We start from the raw sequence: 21883 nt of genomic DNA, 5'->3' as shown, positions 1-21883 counted from the left end.
GTACAGAGGTGCAGTGTAATCACCTCTTTTGTCACAGTTATTTCTGCACAACTGCCAGTTTGCATGTTCTTTCTAGACACACTAAATACAGTACATACAGTGCATTCAGAAAGTATTCACAGCGCTTCACTTTTTCCACATGTTGGTTTGTTACAGTCTTATTCCAAAATGGAACAAATCCATTTTTGTCCTCAAAATTATGCACACAGTACCCCCAAAATACAATGTGAAAAGAAAGTGTTTTTTTTTTTATTTGCAATTGAAATAAAAATAAAAAATAAAAAATGTACATATGTATACACAGTCTTTGGCATACCTATTTTTGAGCACATGTACCCCTTTCTCTTTGCATATTCCTCTTTGCTGCACCTCTCAAGCTCCATCAGGTTGGATGGGAAGCGTTGGTTTTTACCCAGGATGTTTCTGTACATTGCTGCATTCATTTTAGTCTAGTCAGGGAGGTGACCAAGAACCTGATGGTCTTTCTATCAGAGCTGCAGTATTCCTCTGTGGAGAGAGGAGAACCATCCAGAAGGGCAACCATCTCTGCAGCAATCCACAAATCAGGCCTGTATGGTATAGTGGACAGATGGAAGCCATTCTTTTGTAAAAAGTTTGCCAAAATGCACCTGAAATATTCTCAAACCATGAAAAACAAAATGATGTGGTCTGATGAGAGAAACAACTTTTTGTGCATGAATGCCAGACGTCTTTTTTAGAGGAAACCAGGCACCGCTCATCACCATCCCTACAGTGAAGCGTGTCAGGATTGAGAGAAAGATGAATGCAGCTATGTACAAAAACATCCTGGATAAAAACCAAAACTTCTCATCAAACCTGATGGAGCTTGAGAGGTTCTGCAAACAGGAATGGGCAGAGAAGAATGGGAGAAACTGCCCAAAGATAGGTGTGATAAGCTTGTGGCATTATATTCATAAAGACTTGAGGCTGTAATTACTGCCAAAGATGCATCAATGAAATATTGAGCAAAGGCTGTGAATACTTATGTACATGATTTTTTTCAAGTTTATTTTTAATTTTTAATAAACTTGAAAAAAAAAAAAAATTCACATAGTCATTATTGGGTATTTTGGAAAAATGATGTAACATAAGAGGTGGAAAAAGTAAAGGTGAATAGTTTTCCGGATTCACTGTACACAAAACAATGGCCGCAGAACAGTTTTAGTCTTGACAAATCACAATGCGTGTGCTAAATAATTTTATTTATATTATCTTTTCCCGGTAGCCTATTGTGGGGGTTCTGATGATCAGCATGAATTCTGCATATTCATGAAGACAGACTGAATGGATTGCCCTTCAAATGTTGCTCACTTAAGAGAAACAATCCTCTGCCCACAAGCTTAGTAACTCAGCTTTGCGTGCTTGATCAAGTTTGCACATGTTTTAATACACATGACTGTCATGTTGTTTTTATTTTTTTTATTTTTACTCAATCTTTATATCACCAGGGGCAACGTGCTATTTGGCGTTTTCCATATTGACCTGGTTGTTTCTGCTGCTTGTCGCTACCACAAAATAACTGTACATTTGTGCGTATGCTATGGTAACACTATTTGGACAAACTGCCTGCAAAATGGTGTCTGGGACGTTTTAAGGATTTTGATTCATTTTGCAGGTTAAAATGAATTAAATGTGTTGAAATTAGTGGTGTCAAATGATCCATTTTGAATAGGATTAATTAGCATTTTGAATGTAATTAAACACGATTAATCAGAGTACATTACTTGCTTGAAAATTTAAATTGACTTAAAAAAAAAAATCATTTGACTCGAATGCATAATGTCCTAAAGGACTATTTTTTAAATGTTTTACCTGAATGCACGTAATTTTTTTGCTCAAAACGTGCATTGACCTGATCACTGACCATACAGCAACCAGCACCGCCTTTCAGGTAACCATTGGTGAAAGTAAAGGAACATGTGCGGTCAAAATAAATAATCTGCATTTATACATAATTAGGGCGATACATTTTTTTAATTTATTGCATGTGTTAACGCTTTAACTTCTACAGCCCTAAATTAAAAGTTTTAATCACATTAATAATATTGTTCAATTAATCCGTCAAAGTGGATATGAAAACTGTAAGATTAAGCTTTAAAACCATTTTAACCCCTAAGAATTCAGGTATTTTTGGGCTAACATTTCTTAAAAAAAAAATTCCTAAAAAGTTCATGTGAAGGTGTCATTGAACGATTTGGACTAAAAGCATGGTATTTGTCTCCTTTGGAAACAAACTAGTTAGATTTCAACCCACAGCAGTCAGTCACTTAGTACCACTGACATTGATCAATAGAAGTTTAAATAATTGATTTTTTTGTTCGCCAATATTATTTGATACATTTTTTTTTGGATACATGTGCCTTCAAAATAACTAATTTGATGCTATGGACTATAAAACTGATCCTATTTAAAATTTGACATTGGTTCTACAAAACTGTTGCATTTTACATACTGTTTTCTTAAGTTATCATCAGGCTTTTCAAAGGTGTTCCATTTGGTCTAAATTTTCACTAACTCCATGCAAACAAAGCTCAATGGCTTCATGACACCGTATATTGTCCTTCAAGGCAGGTATGATTTGATTGTTTGAAAAGTTGACAGAAAAAATTACTTCAAAGGAACAACATTAATACACCATTGACCACTAAGTCCATGTTCTCCAAAGATCAATTTCAAGAAGTACACATCAACTATAATATATCTGTGTTTTCACAATTTCAATGGCTTTTCAGTAGTCATTTATAATTAACTTGGCTTTCATCATAATTGGGGCAGTGTAGCTCTGATGTTAGAGCCGCCATCCAGAAAGTTGAGGGTCCTTGGTACTAATCCAGCTTCTGCCACGCTATAGTAGCAACTGCTGTTGTGTCCTTGGGCAAAACACTTCACCTCGCTCCCAATGCCACTCATACTGAAAGTGAATGAATGTTTGGTGGTGGTCGGAGAGGCCATAGGCGTATATTGGCACCCACGTTTCCGTCAGTCTACCCCAGGGCAGCTGTGGTTACAAATGTAGCTTCCACCAATCTGTGTGTGAATGTGGAGTGAATAAATTATAGGTTCTCAGTTCCTCACTGTAAAGCGCTTTGAGTGTCCAGAAAGAGGGTATTTAAATGTAAGCCTTCTAATTTTTATTATTATTATTTTCATTATCTTTATTATTATTATCATCATAAGGGGCCATCGAAAAGGGTTAAAATAAAATATATCATGTTGAAAATATAGCGACACAGTTTGTTAAAAAGCCATTGGTATCCTAGGATTCCTTTTCTGGAAAGGTTTGTGTATTAATATTCCTGTACCTTCATACTTTAAACCCTTTTTTAACCATTTCAATTAGTTGCTTTTTTGTGTTGACAGGCTTTTTTTTTTACTTTTCTTAATTGTTTACTGTTGATTTGTAAAGAAATTCAGCTCAGGCAAACATATACAAACAATTCTCCAATGCCCGGTTCAACATGTGGAAACAAAGTGTATTGATCCAAAGTCGTATTGAGCCATGTTCAATACAGACTACCTTTGTTTTACGTGATGGGGTAGCTGCTGGAGGCCGCAATTCATCAAGAGCTCTGGCAATGGGCTGCATTGGAAGTTTGAGTCAATTCCATGTACAGTTTGACCTGCAGCTAATTAAGGTTGAGCTACAAAAACTTTAATCCTGGTTGTGTATGGTCTGTTAGCAGGAAGTTTAAAAAGAACCAGATTTGAGGTTTGTGTCGCTCTGCAGCTCGACCATTTTGTTTGACCGATGCCTGTGAGCCCACTTTGCTATGTTCTATCTTTTCCTCTGTCTTGATTCTCAAATGGTGCAATCCATCTATATCAGTGGTCAACGTTACAGGTTGCAGAGGAATCTCAGGAGTCACATCTGCTGAGAACCTGAACTTGGCTCTTGATGAGAGATTTGACATGTGCCTTGTAAGTGTATTTGCTGGTCATGGTCTACAAACCCTACAAGCACTGTGGACATGTGCAGACAGTTTGTCGTTCTAAATGGGTTACACAGACTTGTGCTCAGACAGCCAGGGGAACGGGGTGATTTAATTATTTATTTGTCAGCTCTCCAGACTGTCATCTTCACATGTTTCTGCTTCCTTGAAGTGATACAAAGTCATACCAATACCTCATTGAAACTCTTCATATTACATTCACTCGCCCAGACAGGATTGCCTGAAACACTTTAATAGTTAAGACCTTATTTGACTATGTTTTGTCTTTTTGTAGGTGGCTAAAATATGCGGTGCTGCTGACCGCCGTCCAATGTTACGTTACTGTGTGTGATACAAGGACTAACGTTAAATTACTGTGTGTGATACATGGAGTAACGTTACGTTACTGTGTGTGATACATGGACTAACGTTACGTTACTGTGTGTGATAAATGGACTAAGGTTACTGTGTGTGATACATTGTCTAACGTTACTGTGTGTGATACATGAACTAACGTTACGTTACTGTGTGTGATACATTGTCTAACGTTACTGTGTGTGATTCATGGACTAACGTTACGTTAATGTGTGTGATACGTTGTCTAACGTTACTGTGTGTGATTCATGGACTAACGTTACGCTACTGTGTGTGATACATGGACTAACGTTACGTTACTGTGTGTGATACATGGACTAATGTTACGTTACTGTGTGTGATATATGGACTAACGTTACGTTACTGTGTGATACATGGACTAACGTTACGTTACTGTGTGTGATGCATTGTCTAACGTTACTGTGTGTGATACATGGACTAGCGTTACGTTACTGTGTGTGATATATGGACTAACGTTACGTTACTGTGTGTGATACATTGTCTAACGTTACTGTGTGTGATACATGGACTAGCGTTACGTTACTGTGTGTGATACATTGTCTAACGTTACTGTGTGTGATACATGGGCCAACGTTACGTTACTGTGTGTGATACATGGACTAACGTTACGTTACTGTGTGTGATACATTGTCTAACGTTACTGTGTGTGATAAATGGACTAACGTTACTGTGTGTAATACATGGACTAACGTAGCGTTATGTATAGGTACCTCATGCAACCCTGCTTAAAAAAAAAATCACTTGACAAAAAGTATGAATAAGGTAGCGAACTGCAGTGGACGCAGCAGATTGCCGTGTTTGCAATAACATTATAACGTTAGCAGTGAGTTTACAGCCTCACTGATTTAACCATAGACATCTTATAAGGGTATGTAGCATCAAGCGCTACTGCCTACTGGCGCTGACGAGACGCGGGGCCGCCATCTTGGAGTGGTGATCCGCTCCACTCAGTGCAATTCATTTGGCAGGAGCAATGAACTGTCAGCGCATTTAATTATTCTTACCTTCCCTGAACACCACTGATTTTCACACGTTTTTTTGTCATACATGTAGCTATGATAAAGGACACATGTTTTGGCATGTTTTATTATTCATAGTTTGCTTAACAGTAGTAGAATATTCTTATATAAGTGACCAGACGTCCGAGATCAAAACTGGGAATATGATCCTGGAGAAGGGGGAAAAAACAGTCAGCTATTTCTAAATTCAAGAACGAATATGATTAGGTTATATATACATATATCCTACACAAACAATGTATGAATACATTAGATATCTATATATATTAGGGATCTATAGACTGTATCTCTGTTGCTACAGCAGCAGAGAGTTTATTTTGTCTTGACACTTTGTATTGATATTTTGTATTACATTCTTCCCTTCAATGTTAATGTTTACAGTGATTGTTTTGTATGTATTTTTTATGTACGTCGCTTTGGATAAAAGTCCCAGATATTTCAAGAAGGTGGGCTACACAAAATTGGGATGGAAGGCTAGAGTAAATTTAGACTTTTAGAATCCTGAACAGCCACTGTCCATCAGATTGCCTAGTTAGCTAACATATATTATATCCCACCCTACACAATCTGGACTGTGGTCCTAACTTTTACCCCTGTTGGCTTTTACAATCTTTATCTTCATCATTTATTTCAAATTTATGTTATTCAAGTATGACATTTTTAAATTGAATTATTTCATTGACAAGCAATTCTATTATTTTCATACTCTTGTTTGCTAGCGGTTACGATTTCAGTACGGTTGAAGATCTTTGCTCCTTCTCAAGTCTGTGGTATCATTCTTTTCACAAAATACATCCAATAGTACGTTATTGTTAAATCTTACTTGTGAAAAGTAATCCTCCGATTCCTATTTTCAACATTCTGCTCATTTGAGCATTAAAACGCTGAACACCAGCCCGGCATCTTTGTTTTCTACCTGTCAACTGTCAGTTTAGGCTGCTCGCCGGCTCATCATCACCACTTCAAGATGGCGGCCAAATTTCTCGCGTCACAGCAGCCATTGGTGCGTCTACTTATAAGATGTCTATTGATTTAACTACACGACAAATACAAGTTTTGTTACTTAGCCAATAAACGTTAGCTTGCATTCAAAACTACAGTTCATGTGCAACTTCAAATGTCGAATGAAGTTGGAAGTTGTTGCGTCTCCATCTGTAATCTTCGAACCGCATGTTTTTCATACTGCAATTCCTTTTTGGTTGACCTAGTCGTACTTTTTATACCCAAACAAAACTATCTTTGGTGTAATTTTTCCTCACTGGCGCTTTGTTTGACAGCTCTTCTTCGTTGGTTGTCCTGCAATTTGATTGGATGAATGCTGCGGGATGAAAACAACGTAGATCTAATTTGATTGGATGTTGTACTGACAGCACGGAGCGCTCCTGAATAATTTTTTAACCTTTTAGATTTTGGGGAACGTAGCAAGTCTTGTCAAGTCAAAAGGCACAAGTCCAAGTGAAGTCACAAGTCATTGATGTCAAAGTCCAAGTCGAGTTGCAAGTCTCTTTATATTTTGTCAAGTCTAGTGTAAAGTCATCAAATCCATGACTCGAGTCTGACTCGAGTCCAAGTCATGTGACCCGAATCCACACCTCTGGTAATTTAAATACTTTAATAAGTTCAATGTTACCTAATACATGAAAAAATAAATTCTGCAACGCATTGTCACAATTATCACAGCAATCCAGAACATAGAGAATATGCAAAAAACGAATTACATGAGTTGTAATGTTTGTTGCACTTAACTCTGTGATCCTGAATGCAACCTAGTTCTCCGTAACCGTCATTGGTGCATAATGAGGGAGTTCTGCGTTTTTGTTGTTGTGGCTACTGGCCAGCATAGTGCTGCGGCGCTAAAGGTCGGCAATAAAGTTTAAAAAGAGCCTCAGACGCAGTGTGCTTCTTTAGGTACGCTACAATACTTAAAAGACGTCACTGTACTTGCCCATATCAACGCTTTGGGCTTGGTGTGTGGCTGAGTCTGCATTCATTTAGCACCAAAATTAGGCACTGATAGCTTCTTCTCTTTCGGTACAATATTTTTGGGGGTAAAATATGCGTTCACTTATACCCTGCAAATGTATTTTGGTAGTTTAACAATATCGATTGTGCCTCTGGGATTGAATGCTCATTCATCAATTCAACACAGTTATTAGGTTAATGATATTTTTGAGAGTTTGTTAAATTAAAACAATTAAACAAATTTTATGTATTATTGCCCCTAATCATAAATGCCTAAAAGGGCTGCACAAACTACAAAGACATCTTCAAATCAGATCGCACATTCGGGCAAGAAAAAACTCAACCCAATGGGAACTATGTGAAACCTTGTGAAGGACCTTGTGAAGGTCAGTAGGATGATCCTCTTACATGTGTCACGCCTAAGGATCATGTTTTGTTTTTGTCATGTTTGGTCATGTTATGATTTTTTGGGGGGACACTCAGTTCTGTTTTTGCACTTCCTGGTTTGTTTTCGTCTCCATGCCAACTCATTGATTTTCACCTTGCCCTCAAGTCACGCCCCTGTCCTCAGCCCTCACACCTGTTAGTAATGATCACATTAATTATTTAAGCCAGAGTTACCAGGTAGTCGGCCTGGCAACTTCCCACATCACGCATCTACCTTCGTGCCTTGCCACGCTGTTTATTATTCTGTCCATGCCACGTAAGTTTTTGGTTTGTTATTCATGCCACAGCGCAAGTGTTTTTGTTTCACGTTTATAGTTTACAGCCTTTGTTCTAGTCATTTGTTTATGTAGCCAAGTATTTGTTCTCCGCCATTGTGCGCGCCCTTTGTTTGCCTTTTTTTTAGTTTGTTTGTGTTAGTGTTAATAAATCATGATGTTCTTACATCCACGTCTGGCTCGTCCTAAATATCCTCTGCGTCGAACAAACAAGCAAAGTCCAAGTCCATGCTTGACAACATGTAGACAAATTGGCAGCGGAACTAATTCATAGAGTAGTGGTCCATTCCAGGTCCCAACTTGGAACAACTACGGTAGCTTCTCAGTGGAAACTGATCTGTGGCCACCTAATAACCTCCCCACGCAGGTTTAGGGGGCAGAGCAGAAAAGAGAGGAAGCAGATCAACTGGTCCAAAAAGTAGTCTGTTTAAAAGTTAATATATGAGTATTAAGATGGGACTTAAATGCTTCTACTGAGGTAGCATCTCTAACTGTTACCGGTAAGGCATTCCAGATTACTGGAGCTCAAATAAAAAACACTTTTACCTGCAGACTTTTCGGGGGGCTCTGGGAATCTCTGATAAACTGGAGTTCTTAGAAAGCAGATGTATGGCCGGGACATATGGTACAATAAAATCAGCAAGAAAAGATGGATCTAGACTAAGTGTTTTATACATAAGTAGTAAAACCTTAAAGTCACATCTTAAGTGCACAGGAAGTCAGCGCAGGTGAGCCAGTATAGGCGTAATATGGTCAAACTTGCTTGTACTTGTCAAAAGTCTAGCAGCCGCATTTTGTACCAACCGTAATCTTTTAATGCTAGACATAGGGATACCCGAAAATAATATGTTACAGTAATCGAGACGAGATGTAACGAATGCATGAATAATAATCTCAGCGTTGGTTGTGGATAAAATAGAATGGATTTTAGCGAAATTTCAGAGGTGAAAGAAGACCGCTTTAGTAACGCTCTTAATGTGTTGCTCAATCGAGAGTTAGGTCGGAGATAATACCTCCACTTGTAATCCGCTTGGAGCAGCTACAAGCTGGGCTAGTCAGCTCGCTACAGCTAGCACTTGCAAACATGTCCACGACGTCCAAAGTTACAAGGTTACTCTGCTTTAACTGGCGGACACGGCCCTCTAGCAGAGACAACCGATCCATGAAAAATGTGCAACAAGAACAGGAAGCCATACTCGGCGTTATTTTTTTTCACCAAGTCGAGTTTTCGCTGTCTTCGGGACGCAGCCACTTTAGTCCGGGACTAGCTTGGCTTTGCTAGCCTAGCAGCTACCTAGCTGAAAATGAAGTTGTGACACAGCGAGAGTGGGCGCCTTTAAGTTCAATACGACTACTAAATGTGTTAGAGAAAGGCTAAAGAAAGTTTAGAACAATTAGAATCACACAGAGAGAAAGATATCACTTACTGTAGCTTTGAACGATGGGTATGGGTGCGAGCAGCCACTCAAGTGTGTCCTAATCACTCATGGGAAAATGTTATATTTGTTAAGGTCTTAAAGGCCTACTGAAATGAGATTTTCTTATTCAAACGGGGATAGCAGGTCCATTTGTATGTGTCATACTTGATCATTTCACGATATTGCTATATTTTTGCTGAAAGGATTTAGTAGAGAACATCCACGATAAAGTTCGCAACTGGAGAAAAGCCCTGCCTCTACCGGAAGTCGCAGACGATGACGTCACATGTTGAGGGCTCCTCATATATTCACATTGTTTTTAAAGGGGAACATTACCACCAAACCTATGCAAGCGTCAATATATACCTTGATGTTGCAGAAAAAAAGACCATGTATTTTTTTAACCGATTTCCGAACTCTAAATGGGTGAATTTTGGCAAATTAAACGCCTTTCTATTTATCGGTCTTTTAGCGATGACGTCAGAACGTGACGTCACTGAGGTAATACACCCACCATATTCATTTTCACATTACAAACACCGGGTCTCAGCTCTGTTATTTTCCATTTTTTCGACTATTTTTTGGAACCTTGGAGACATCATGCCTCGTCTGTGTGTTGTCGGAGGGTGTAACAACACCAACAGGGAGGGATTCAAGTTGCACCACTGGCAAGAAATCTGCCGCCAGACCCCCATTGAATGTACCAGAGTGTCTGCACATTTGACCGGCGATGCTAAGACAGACATGGCACAGAGATGTATGGAAAACCTACAGATGCATTTGCAACGATTAAGTCAACAAAATCACAAATGTGAGTTTTGTTGATGTTGTTGACTTATATGCTAATCAGACATATTTGGTCACGGCATGACTGCCAGCTAATCGATGCTAACATGCTATGCTAATCGATGCTAACATGCTATTTACGCTAGCTGTATGTACATTTGAAAGTAGATACCCACATTTAATGCGAAACAAACACTTACCAATGGACAGATTTAAGTTGCTCCAGTGTGACAAGTTGCGAAAGTCCTGATCATTTGGTCCGCACATTTTACCAGCGATGCTAATAAGGCAGCCATGCTATGGGCCACTTCATTAGGTACACCCATGCTATGGCCGAATAGCATCAATAGCTATTCGCTCAATAGTTTCAGTTTCTTCTTCAATTTCATTTTCGCTATCTGCCTCCATACTCCGACCATCTGTTTCAATACATGCGTAATCTGTTGAATCGCTTAAACCGCTGAAATCCGAGTCTGAATCTGAGCTAATGTCACTATATCTTGCTGTGGTAACCGCCATGTTGTTTGTATTGTCAGCCCTGTGTGACATCGCAGGAAAATGGATAGTGGTTTCGAAGATAGCGAAAATAAGGCACTTTAAAGCTTTATTTAGGGATATTCCGGGACCGGTAAAATTTTGAAAAAAACTTCAAAAAATACAACAAACCACTGGGAACTGATTTTTATTGTTTTTAACCCTTTTGAAATTGTGATAATGTTCCCCCTTTAATGGGAGCCTCCAACAAAAACAGCTATTCAGACAGAGAAAACGACAATTTCCCCATTAATTTGAGCGAGGATGAAAGATTTGTGTTTGAGGATAGGACTAAAAAGAAAAAAAAAGTTTTAAAAAAAATTGCAATTGCAATCGCGTTGCATAGAAACGGGTTCATATGTTTTTAGAGACATTTACTAGGATAATTCTGGGAAATCCCTTATCTTTTTATTGTGTTGCTAGTGTTTTAGTGAGTTTAACTGTACCTGATAGTCGGAAGTGTACGTCCACGGCCGGGAGTTGACGCGCAGTGTCTCGGGGAAGTCGACAGGCAGCTGTATGGACGGCACAAGCTCAGCTGATATCCTGTAAGAGGCGACTTTTTAACCACAATTTTTTTCACCGAAACCTGCTGGTTGACATGTAGTCGGCTTCCATGTTCGCTGTGATCCATACTAAAGTTTCACCTCCGTGAATTTTAAACAAAGAATCACCGTGTGTTTGTGTGGCTAAAGGCTAAAGCTTCCCAACTCCGTCTTTCTACTTTGACTTCTCCAATATTAATTGAACAAATTGCAAAAGATTCAGCAACAAAGTTGTCCAAACTACTGTGTAATTATGCCGTTAAAGCAGACGACTTTTAGCTGTGTGTGTACGCAACGCTCATATTCATAACAGCCCGTGACGTCACGCGTACACGTCATCATTACGCGATGTTTTCAAGAAAAAAGTCCCGGGAAATTTAAAAGTGCAATTTAGTAAACTAAAAAAGTCTGTATTGGCATGTGTTGCAATGTTAATATTTCATCATTGATATATAAACTATCAGACTGCGTGGTGGGTAGTAGTGGGTTTCAGTAGGCCTTTAACGTTTATGTTGCTGGTTTTTATCACACATTATTCTCATAGGTTAAAATTACAGTAATAGTTCCAAAATGTAATTACTAAAATACATCATAACATGGTTGGTTGTACAGAATCAGGAAAAAAAACACAGATCATACAAACGTATATAGCAATGATTATGGTGAGTTACTTACTTCCATTAGTAAAATGAAACAAATTATAATTATCCACCAGTTTATGTGTGTAGCCTGTTGCATTTGTATGCGTGTCAGAGCATTAGTGTGCGCTTACTAATGTGTTTGCCCTCTGCTCCCTCGCCAGCTCATTCCTGCAAGCAGCCCCGAAGCCCGGCCAACTCGGACGTGGTAGGCCTGGACCTACCCTCCTACGGTTACACCCTTGTGTACACCTGTCAGCCAGGTTACTTCCTTTCCGGGGGTTCAGAGCACCGCTTCTGCCGCTCTGACGGCAGCTGGACTGGCAAGGTGCCCGTGTGTAGAGGTAAGTGCACTGCTGACATGTACAAGGGCAGGTGATAGAGAGCTTGCTAGGGGGAAGCTAAAGGCGGAAGAACCTCTTAGGAGGTCGTTCGTAGGGGAAGAGTCAATTAACGTTCAGTGTACACAGTTTGCGAGCAGATGTTTTGTTTTGCAGTGCCACTATATTCTGTAACGGGGAAATGTTGCCCATCATCACCAATCCAGACAAAAACGTTACTGTGCGTTCTCGCAGTTGCTGCGTCTTTCTTTGATTCTTACATTCAACAAAGAGAGTACAGTCTATTCATTCAAATTCCTTGTGTGTCAAACATACTTTGCCAGTAAATCTGATTCTGATTCTGAACATGTGTCTCTCTCTCCTGTGCTTTCCGAGTAGTTAAAAACTGCTAGTAAGATGCTGCTAACAATACAGGCAATGGATAAACAAACTATTCCACTAAAAAATGCCCTTTAAAGGCCTACTGAAACCCACTACTACCCACCTTGCAGTCTGATAGTTTATATATCAATGATGAAATATTAACATTGCAACACATGCCAATACAGCCTTTTTAGTTTACTAAATTGCAATTTTTAATTTCCCGGGAGTTTTTTCTTGAAAACGTCGCATAATGATGACGTCTACACAAGACGTCCCGGGTTTTTAGGAAGTATGAGCGCTGCGCCCACACACAGCTAAAAGTCGTCTGCTTTAACGGCATAATTACACAGTATTTTGGAGATCTGGGTTGCTGAATCTTTTGCAATTTGTTCAATTATAATTGGAGAAGTCAAAGTAGAAAGACGGAGTTGGGAAGCTTTAGCCTTTAGCCACACAAACACACGATGATTCCTTGTTTAAAATTCTCGGACATGAAACTTTACTATGGATCAGAGCGGACATGAATCCCAACCGAATGTCAACCAGCAGGTTTCGGTGAGAAAATTGTGGTTAAAAAGTCGCTTCTTACTGGAGATTAGCTGAGCTTGTGCCGTCCATAGCTATTGTCGACTTCCCTGAGTCACTGCGCGTCAACACCCGGCCGTGGACGTACACTTCCGACTATTAGGTACTGTTAAACTCACTAAAACAGCAACACAATAGAAAGATAAGGGATTTCCCAGAATTATCCTAGTAAATGTCTCTAAAAACATCAGAATCCGTCTCACTGCAATCGCTTTTTTTTTTTTAACTAGTTTTTTTTTTTTTTTTTCTAGTCCTTCGCTATCAAAATCCTCAAACACGAATCTTTCATCCTCGCTCAAATTAACGGGGAAATTGTTGTTTTCTCGGTCCGAATAGCTCTTTTTGTTGGAGGCTCCCATTAAAATCAATGTGAGGATGTGAGGAGCCATCAACATGTGAGGTCATCGTCTGTGACTTCCGGTAGAGGCAGGGCTTTTCTCCAGTTGCGAACTTTATCGTGGATGTTCTCTACTAAATCCTTTCAGCAAAAATATGGCAATATCATGAAATGATCAAGTATGACACATAGAATGGACCTGCTACCCCCATTTATTTAAGAAAATCTAATTTCAGTAGGCCTTTACAAAACATACACAAAGATCCAACACCATTTTATATACATGCTTTAAGTATGTATGTAATGTAGTAATAGGCACATTCATGATTACATGTAATATTTAGAGGCGTTTTAGGTATTTTTTGGGTCATTTTTAGCATCACAGTAACTTCTTTCCTAGGAACCTATTTTCACAAAGTGCATTGCAACGATCACTACTCGAGTCAACACAACACAAAGAGCACTTTCTGTTTTTGTTACCACTGTGAGAGCCTTAGAGCATTGTCACGAAGCACTATTACTTAACGTTTCAAAGCAGAACAAAAAATGACTTTCAATGTCCGCTCTCAGTGGGATGATGACTATTGGGATGGTTGTATCTTTTAGAACTTCCATTTTTCCATTTGTTGAGAGTCGAGTTGAGAGCCATATACCGTATTTTTCGGACTATAAGTCGCAGTTTTTTTCATAGTTTTCACATTACAGTAAAATATCAAATAATATTATTTAGGTAATTCACGTAAGAGACTAGACGTATAAGATTTCATGGGATTTAGCAATTAGGAGTGACAGATTGTTTGGTAAACGTATAGCATGTTTTATATGTTATAGTTATTTGAATGACTCTTACCATAATATGTTACATTAACATACCAGGCACCTTCTCCGTTGGTTATTTATGCGTCATATAACGTACACTTATTCAGCCTGTTGTTCACTATTCTTTATTTATTTTAAATTGCCTTTCAAATGTCTATTTTTGGTGTTGGGTTTTATCAAATAAATTCCCCCCAAAAATGCGACTTATATATGTTTTTTTCCTTCTTTATTATGCATTTTCGGCAGGTGCGACTTATACTCCGGAGCGACTTATACTCGGAAAAATACCGTAGTATCAAGTTGGTAGCATGTGGATTTTCAAAATTGACCAAAATCTATTGGTGCCGTTTTACTATACTCATGATTTATAATGTAGCATTCATTTGCCCTCATTTAAAGCTCAAGCTCCTTCTTCTTCTTGGTTATTTTATGGTGGGTCGCAAACAACGTTAAAAGCAGCTTCATTTAGCTCGTCCTGTAATTTCCAGGCTATAGTGCAAAAAAATTTTGGCCGGCTTTTATTTTATACATATATTGGGCGCACACGTCTATTGGCCTCAACCATTTAGACAGACATTCACAAATTGAGCAGAAAAATGCGGCAATGTGAGACAAAGAAGGGAGATACATATTTCTTATTTTGAGAAAACTCTGTATTGTATTTATTTTCCGTTACAACGTCCAGTCCACAAGTGATAAGAGAAATTGTGTTTTCATTGGTTTTCATTTTGTAGATTGCAACCAGTTTAAAATGTGTGATGCCATCTTACACAGGATGGTTGTGGTTGAGTAATACTTGTGTCAGCCAATACAGTGCATCACTTTTTCCACATTTTGTTATGCTACAGTTTTAGTCCCGAAGTGGAATACATTTATTTGTGTCCTCAAAGTGCAACAAGGTATTGAGCAAAGGCTGTGAATATTTATGTACATGTGATTTCTTACTTTTCTACTTTTAACACATTTGCAAAAACCGTTTTCACATTGTCATTATGGAGTACTGTCTATAAATTTCTAGGACAAAAATGAATTTACATGTTTAAAAAGTGAAGTGCTGTGAATACTTTTCCTATGCCCTGTATAGTGAGAACATAATTTGCTAGACTCATCTCAGAATGCCAAATATGTTTTTTTTACTTGGTGCTAATTAAGTTCCCTGGTGGGGTTTTTTTCTACAAGATCTTGTGGTTATTTGACTAGAGTTTTTTTGTATTGTATGTATGCTCTGTGACTTTAGAATAATAGCAAAAATACTTATCTATAATAGAGAAAATATCTTCCCACATATTTGTGTTGCTATTGAGCTGATCTGTAAAAAAGTAAAAGTTTTATCAGAGTAAACATGTTTACTGTTTGAGCACTCTTTGAATGTGATGTCTTTAATGAATCAATCCATTTCCCATGACATATCTGTTGTTATTTTTTTTGCAGCCGGATCCAAATCACAGGAAAAAACTATCAAAGTAACACCAGGGACACCAAGCCCTAAAATACATGGTGAGCCACGAGTTGCACCTCCTTTTCATTTCTATGCGGTCACTTAGTCCTTGTTAACTGTAGTTCTAGCTCTTGATACAGTACAATGTTGTCCAAATGCAGTCTCTTGAGACAAAAATTAATTTTGTGTCTGGTGGTTGAACAGTCAGGATGAACTTCCATAACCCACTCTGCCTTCATGGTGGACAAGCTGTACTGACAACATTATACTTTAGTGTCAAAGCTTTAGGGCTTTTACTGTATATTATTTCTTTTTTTAGCTAGACAACACAACTATTTTCTGCTAATTACAATGCATCACTAATCCTATTAAATTCTCACAAGGACCAGCTCTCGCTTTATGACAAACAAAATTATTTCACTTGGTAACCTTTTACGCGGTTGCAAAGTAATTATGAGAGAACAGTTTCAAGTACATTTCAATGTATGTGAATGCCAAGAATAGGGTCAATAAAGTATATGACTGCCATTTACAACTGTAATCTAAATAGCAACAAGTTCTCCAGTACCCTTTTGAGTGTGAATGTTGTCCGTCTATCTGTGTTGGCCCTGCGATGAGGTGGCGACTTGTCCAGGGTGTACCCCGCCTTCCGCCCGATTGTAGCTGAGATAGGCGCCAGCGCCCCCCGCGACCCCAAAAGGGAATAAGCGGTAGAAAATGGATGGATATATATATATATATATCGTATTTCCTTGAATTGCCGCAGGGCATATAGTATGCGCCTGCCTTGAATTACTGCCGGGTCAAACTCACTTCGCAAAATAATTAGTGCATGCTTAGTATTATCGCAAAATAATTAGTGCATGCTTAGTATTACCGCCTGGTCAAACTTGTGAAATCACGGGTGACATTCCCCTGTCATCATTTTCAAGATGGAGGAGGCTGATTTCATTACCGGTAATTTGAAATCGCATACAGGGAAGAAGATTAAGAGCTATTCAGTAAGATTTAAGGTTAAAGTTTACATCACACTCAAATTTTTACTGCATGCCTTTGGTAAGTGCCGGAGCAAGAAGAGGTTTTAAAAAAATTAGCGCATGTTTACTTTTATCGCATGCCTTTGGTAAACGCAGGAGTGAGAAGAGGTTTTAAATTAATTAGCGCCCCGGCGGCAATTCAAAGATACACTGTAACCAAAAAATTTATATTTTGTTGTTTTCTTACTGTACCGAAAATGAACCGAACCGTGACCTCTAAACCCAGGTACGTACCGAACCGAAATTTTTGTGTATCGTTACACCCCTGATATATACATATATATATATAAAAACCCTGTTTCCATATGAGTTAGGAAATTGTGTTAGATGTAAATATCAACGGAACACAATGATTTGCAAATCCTTTTCAACCCATATTCTGTTGAATATGGTACAAAGACAACATATTTGATGTTCAAACTGATAAGCATTTTTTTTGCAAATAATCATCAATATCAACACGTGATAAAGAATTTGGGAAAGGTGGCAATAAATACTGATAAAGTTGAGGAATGCTCATCAAACACTTATTTGGAACATCCCACAGGTGTACAGGCTAATTGGGAACAGGTGAATGCCATGACCAGGTATAAAAACAGCTTCCCCAAAAATGCTCAGTCTTTCACAAGAACGGATGGGGCGAGGTACACCCCTTTGTCCACAACTGCGTGAGCAAAGAGTCAAACAGTTTAAGAACAACGTTTCTCAAAGTGCAATTGCAAGACATTTAGGGATTTCAACATCCATCCATCCATCCATTATCTGACGCTTATTTCCTTTGGGGTGGTGGGGGGCGCTGGTACCTATCTCAGCTCCAATCGGGCGGAAGGCGGTTTACACCCTGGACAAGTCGCCACCTCATTGCAGGGCCAACACAGATAGACGGACAACAATCACACTCACATTCACACACTAGAGCCCATTTAGTGTTGTACATGTATATATATATATATATATATATATATATATATGTATATTTATAATTGTATATATATATATATATATATATATATATATATTATATATATTCGGGCTGCGAATCTTTGGGTGTACCACAATTCGATTCAATATCGGTTCTTGGGATCACGATTTGATAATATATCGATTTTTTTCGATTAGATTCGATTCCCGATTCAAAAACGCAATTTTTCCGATTCAAAACGATTCTGTGTTCATTCAATACAAAGGATTTCAGCGGGATCTACCCCAGTCTACTGAGATGCAAGCAGAGTAGAAGATTTTTTTTTAAAAAGCTTTTATAATTTTTAAGGATAATGTTTTATCAACTGATTGCAATAATGTAAATTTGTTTTAACTATTAAACAAACCAAAAATATGACTTATTTTATATTGGACACAGTGTGTTGTCAAGCTTATGAGATGCGATGCAAGTGTAAGCCACTGTGACACTATCGTTCTTTTTTTTTTTTTGTAAATGTCTAATGATAATGATTTTAATCCCTGCTATGCTGAAATTATAACCAATATTGATACTGTTGTTGATAATATTCATTTTTGTTTCACTACTTTTGGTTTGTTCTGTGTCGTGTTTGTGTCTCCTAAATTGCTCTGTTTATTGCAGTTCTGAGTGTTGCTGGGTCAGGTTTGGTTTTGGAATTGGATTGCATTGTTATGGTATTGTTGTGTAGTAGTTTGTTGGATTGATAACAAAAAAAATAAAAAAAATGTTTTTTTTTAAATGACTATCGATTCTGAATCGCACAACGTATTCGATTCGATTCATATTCGAATCTATTTTTTCCCACACAACCTAATATATATGTATACAGTATATCTACACATATTTATACATGTATATATATATATATATATATATGTATATATATATCCACATATATGTATATATATATATATATATATATATATATATATATATGTATATATATATATATATATATATATATATATATATATATGGATATATATATCCACATATATGTATATATATATATATATATATATATATATATACAGTATATATACAATATATATATAAATATAAGAGAGGGGGTGAATATGTATGAATAATTTTAACTAATCTGTTTAATTATGTTACATGGTTCCCCTGAAAAAATGAAAGGGTTTACTTTTCAATAAAAAGTAATCTCCAGATTTTAATTGTCTGTTCATGCTGTGATTGGTATATCTCTTATACTGTAAGTGTCCACCAAGGTCAACATTAAGAAGAAGAATGCTTTTTCACATCTTGTCCATCAAAAGACCCATAGAGTTCAGATGGCTAAATGTCACTAAGAAGTTCTATTTATGTATTTTTTGCTCCATAAAAAGTAATTTCCCATAATATCAATTAGTTTTCGAATAATCTATAGATAAATAGCTGTACTTTGAACGCCCCTGTCCATTGCTACACTCAGTATACCGTGTCCTCTTGGTGTGACACCATCTACAGAACTCGAGTCCAACTGTGGAGAAAGACATATAAAATGATTATGTATTTCATTTAAATGCATGTTTTTGTCACCCTGGCCCATCTACAGGCACAAGAAATTAAAACTATGTTGAGAACTTGCTGAATTAGGTCCTGACCTTCAGCAACTCAAACCTAACGTTGAAACAAGAGGCTTTTTGACAATGTCTATACAATGTCAGGTTGTGACGTTGATTTAATTTGTGTATTTGCCAAACAAAAACGTAAATCCAACATTAGACACCTGCGTTGTATCAGTTTACAAATACAAGTAATTTGCAACATTGTTTCAAAGTCAGTTTTAAAGAATGTGTGTGTAACCAACGTTGTATCAATGTCATGTGCTTGCTGTGATTATTACTTAAAAACTGAAATAGTTAACAATATTACTTCAAAACTGAACTAGTTAGCATTGTTATGCGATTCCATCTTGTCTTCCATAGACACCAAAGCCTGTTTCCTCATGCTATTTCCTCAAGAATCTTGAGTAAAACATCAGGAGAAGAAGACGCAAAATAGAAGACTAACGGCTTATATTCTTTTCTTTCGTTTTGAGCGCTTGGTCTGCACGACTTTCTCCGTATTTCCACAGGTTCTGACTGAGTGTTTGTCTCCTGGCTTGAGTCCTTAAAATAAAGGTTTTCATCCAAACTCCGACCAAAACCATTTTACTTCAAAGTCAAAATCAATAAAATGATTGCTGCAAAATACAATTCTCTTGCTCGGTCCGTCCCATTTTGCAGGAGTCAATTTGACTGGAGAGGTCCATACTTTCCTCACATTCCATCATTTGGAAATGTATGCAAGCTGACATCTTCTTTAGTTGTATTGCTACAACCTGCAACTATGCATCTGGCAGCCATATTTGATAATGTCTTGAAACTCTGCGCAAATGTGCAATATGAAATTGCCTCTAATCTTTTGGAGGTGACTTTAACAGGCTGATGCAGGCCCACCCATATTTTGGAGCTAAAAGTAGCATTCCAAAAAATGCTGAAATGTGTTAAAAACAAGTCTAAAATTGCTTTTTGGGGAGAATTTTAGCTGTAGATATAGAATAGTTTTATTGTCATTATAACAGTGAACAGGTTCAAAGAACAACGAAATTGGAGGTGATATAAACCCCACCTTCCGCCCGATTGTAGCTGAGATAGGCACCAGCGCCCCCCGCGATCCCAAAGGGAATACGCGGAAGAAAATGGATGGATGGATAATTGTTAGGTCCAGAACTATGAAATAAATGCCAATGTTGTCAGTATAAGAATGGCCCTTTTAAACAAGTTAAAATCCTACATCTCATCTTTGTTGTATAGGTGACAAAGTCAAACCAAATAATATCAATATCCTACAATATTTATTTTTAACGTTTTCAATGAATTTTGATCTGTTTTTATTCATGATAGAATATGCCACAGGCCAATGAAATACAATGCCCTCGGCCACACTTTAGACACACCTGCTATGTTGAGACGTACCTTGTATTACATGCTATTAATGACAAACGAGCACATAATCCCACAAAGAATTTGTTATAACTCAGTTCCAGTGTTTTCAAAAATCCTTATACAGGATAGCCAAAGCAAACATGATGAAAAGACCCTTATCAGCCTCCACTGCATATCCGATCTCCATCTTTCATGAAGGCTTAAAACTATTACTCTTTGATGTTGCTATTTTACTGGACAGAGCTGGCTCACATGAATACCAACATTGTCTATATATTTGTGATTTTTAGTGTGATTATGTTAGGTTACAGCAAATAATTGTATGTCTTATCCTCCAGTTCCAGAGGATGTCTTTTCTCCGGATTTCCTGTGGAAGGGCTCCTATGATTACAAGGGACAGAAGCAGCCGATGACGATGACAGTCGTCCGCTTTAATGCCACGACGGGGAAAGTGAATGTAACTTTAAACGACAGTAGCATGGAGTTTCTGCTCTCTGGTGAGCCATCTATAAATCATCTGTCGCAAACTTCCTCCCCTCTCCTCCCATCAGTACCTCTGTGTGTCACTTCCATTTGTTCGAGGGAGCCCAGTGTCAATCACCAAACGATCTCATGCATGAGAGTGGAAATTACTTATTGGCTTTAAAGACGGATGTATTAGTCTGCATGGAATGACTGAAAAACTGCCCACTCGAGTGTTCCCCCTCCCTCCCTCCCTTTTTTCCCTCTTTTCTTTTTCATGCCTTGTTCATGGAGGCATGCAAATGTCTCACTGGCTACGGGCATTAATGCTTTCACGTTGGCCATTCTGTTGGCAGGAGGCCCTGAGGAACACCTCAGGGGGAATTTCCATTTGGACTCAAGGATGAAGGGATTTGATTTTTATGGGTCAAAAGTCCTCCCAACTTCTTGGTCAACGCTCTGAACTATTGCAGTGGAACAGTGAATGTCGATCTCAATCTGTTGATGTGTTATTGACAATGACTCTTATAGGGTCACGGAACTCTTTTTGGAACGTTGATTATCGTTCACAATCATTATGAGAGTATTATTTGTAATGCATTTTTATAAAAAAAAAGTAAAAAAAAAATAAATTGGC

At 37.9% G+C, this 21883-nt stretch overlaps 1 protein-coding gene across 2 annotated transcripts in view; it reads left to right on the top strand.

Moving 5' to 3' along the window:
• LOC133562239 (CUB and sushi domain-containing protein 3-like) overlaps positions 1-21883 on the top strand; it is a 673567-nt gene that overhangs the window by 633339 nt on the left and 18345 nt on the right. For both annotated transcript variants that reach the window (XM_061916244.1, XM_061916243.1), the window contains exons 64-66: positions 12135-12314; positions 15847-15912; positions 21123-21281. In XM_061916244.1, coding sequence (XP_061772228.1) covers positions 12135-12314; positions 15847-15912; positions 21123-21281 — 405 coding nt within the window. The remainder of the gene's footprint in view (positions 1-12134; positions 12315-15846; positions 15913-21122; positions 21282-21883) is intronic.

Source organism: Nerophis ophidion, linkage group LG11 (assembly GCF_033978795.1).
Source record: "Nerophis ophidion isolate RoL-2023_Sa linkage group LG11, RoL_Noph_v1.0, whole genome shotgun sequence".
Taxonomy (NCBI): domain Eukaryota; kingdom Metazoa; phylum Chordata; class Actinopteri; order Syngnathiformes; family Syngnathidae; genus Nerophis; species Nerophis ophidion.
The sequence above is the reverse complement of the archived record's forward strand: the minus strand, read 5'-3'. Positions and strand labels throughout refer to the sequence as shown.